The sequence below is a fragment of the Phytophthora parasitica genome (assembly GCF_000247585.1).
Source record: "Phytophthora parasitica INRA-310 unplaced genomic scaffold supercont2.85, whole genome shotgun sequence".
NCBI lineage: Eukaryota > Oomycota > Peronosporomycetes > Peronosporales > Peronosporaceae > Phytophthora > Phytophthora nicotianae.
The window spans coordinates 149,666-151,206 of NW_008649071.1; the positions used below are offsets into that span (position 1 = coordinate 149,666).

The window sequence follows — 1,541 nt, forward strand, 5'->3', positions numbered from 1 at the left end:
CGAGCTACTGCAGCGTCGTGCGAGTTCCCTGGAGCATTTAGACTGCAGAAGATGAGGCATCTATCTGGAGAAAAGGCCATGACAGTCGAGCAGTAGCGACTGCACGGCCATACGTTGTAGTATGCGTTCTCAACGTCACCATCGCTTGAGGTAGCCAACGGAATATTGAGTCCATCCACAAAACAAAATCCGTTTTGGATGAGCGGATGTCGAATTGATCATCTCTGCGTAATCAATGAAGCTGACTTCGTTATTTGGCCAGCGAATGCTTGCTTCTTGGCAAGAACTTCGTCAAGAATCTGTAGAGAAAATGTTAAATAGCGGCTGCACACCGACGGAGTCACCACAAAAATTTCTTAGAGTGAATGCTCGGGCATCGACGAGCAGAGATAGTGTAGCATAAGTGATAGCGCCGCTGCAGGGGAAAGCGATCGTCGGTCCAGCCTGGGATCACCCACGTCGTTGACGTCTGACATTGGTACTGGAGTGGCGTTCCATCTATTCACACCAGCAATATTAGTCAGAACCTCAGCAATACTGATGTCGTTACTGAGGAAACCCCGGTTCGAATCTCTCCAGAATATAGTTAAACGTTTGCGCGTCAAACCCAGTAGTTTTAATGAAGGCTTTACCATTTCGAGCAAGCGGTTCCAATTCGTGGGTGAGGGTGGAGATCACCCCTAGTGAGATAGTTGGGCCCGCGTTGTCGCTTCTTCTTTCGTTCCCTGCCTTCCACAGCGAGAGCCAGCACAAGTAGGAGCACGGAGCTTTCATTGCCGTCGTCGGTGGCCATGGTGCTGTGAGTGCGGAAGTCAGAGTGAATTTATGTCTCAGAGGTGGAGTCACTTTCCTAAATTCTGGGGTGGATTCCCAGATTTAGGTCTGTGACAGCAATCTGAAGTAGCACACCAGTCATTTCTTCGGCAGTGAAGGATGAAAGCAACATATACTGTAAATACCATGATGGTATTGTCATTGCAAATGTCCACTAGCTATAAAGGTTCCCCGTTAAAATAAATCTGCTTTTTCATACCATACAAGTACAGAAGAGGCTGAAACATAAACCAAAAGAAAAACCAAGTCTTAGCTGGCACACCTTCATTGCTTTACTGTAGTACTCAAGGCAGAAGACATTGGCAACAATCAGGCAGTCTATCGCTTTTATTCAGGTATTAAACTACAGGGGTTTATATCTACATGAACTGAGTGGCTGGGTACTGGAGATGTTTAGATTACTGGAAGAATGGCTGACCGCCCGTTAACATTTAGTTTTTCATGGATTCGTGCTGTAAAATAGGTAGCTGTTATTATAGAATCATTTTTGTTCAATCCTCATCTCCAAAAAAATGTTCTGCCATCTATGTGCAGACGACTTTCTTTGATTAGTGCTTGTCACCAATGTCGGACGTTGCAGACGCTACGTATGTGCACTGTATCATTGAGATCCCGACTCGCCACTCCCAATTCCCTCGTTCGAATGTTGAGACAGCAAATATTTGCCATCATAAGCATCGTTTGTGCCCAGGTACTTCAGTACACGG

General features: G+C 45.9%; 1 protein-coding gene across 1 annotated transcript; it reads right to left on the bottom strand.

Annotated features, from left to right (window-relative positions):
* Nucleotides 1-356: 356 nt before the first annotated feature.
* PPTG_18539 (hypothetical protein) lies at nucleotides 357-793 on the bottom strand (the record flags this gene model as incomplete). The annotated part of the gene is made up of 2 exons (XM_008916510.1): nucleotides 357-549; nucleotides 633-793. The coding sequence occupies 2 exons, from the start codon at nucleotides 791-793 to the stop codon at nucleotides 357-359; spliced, it is 354 nt and encodes a 117-aa protein (XP_008914758.1).
* Between the last annotated feature and the right edge of the window lie 748 nt (nucleotides 794-1,541).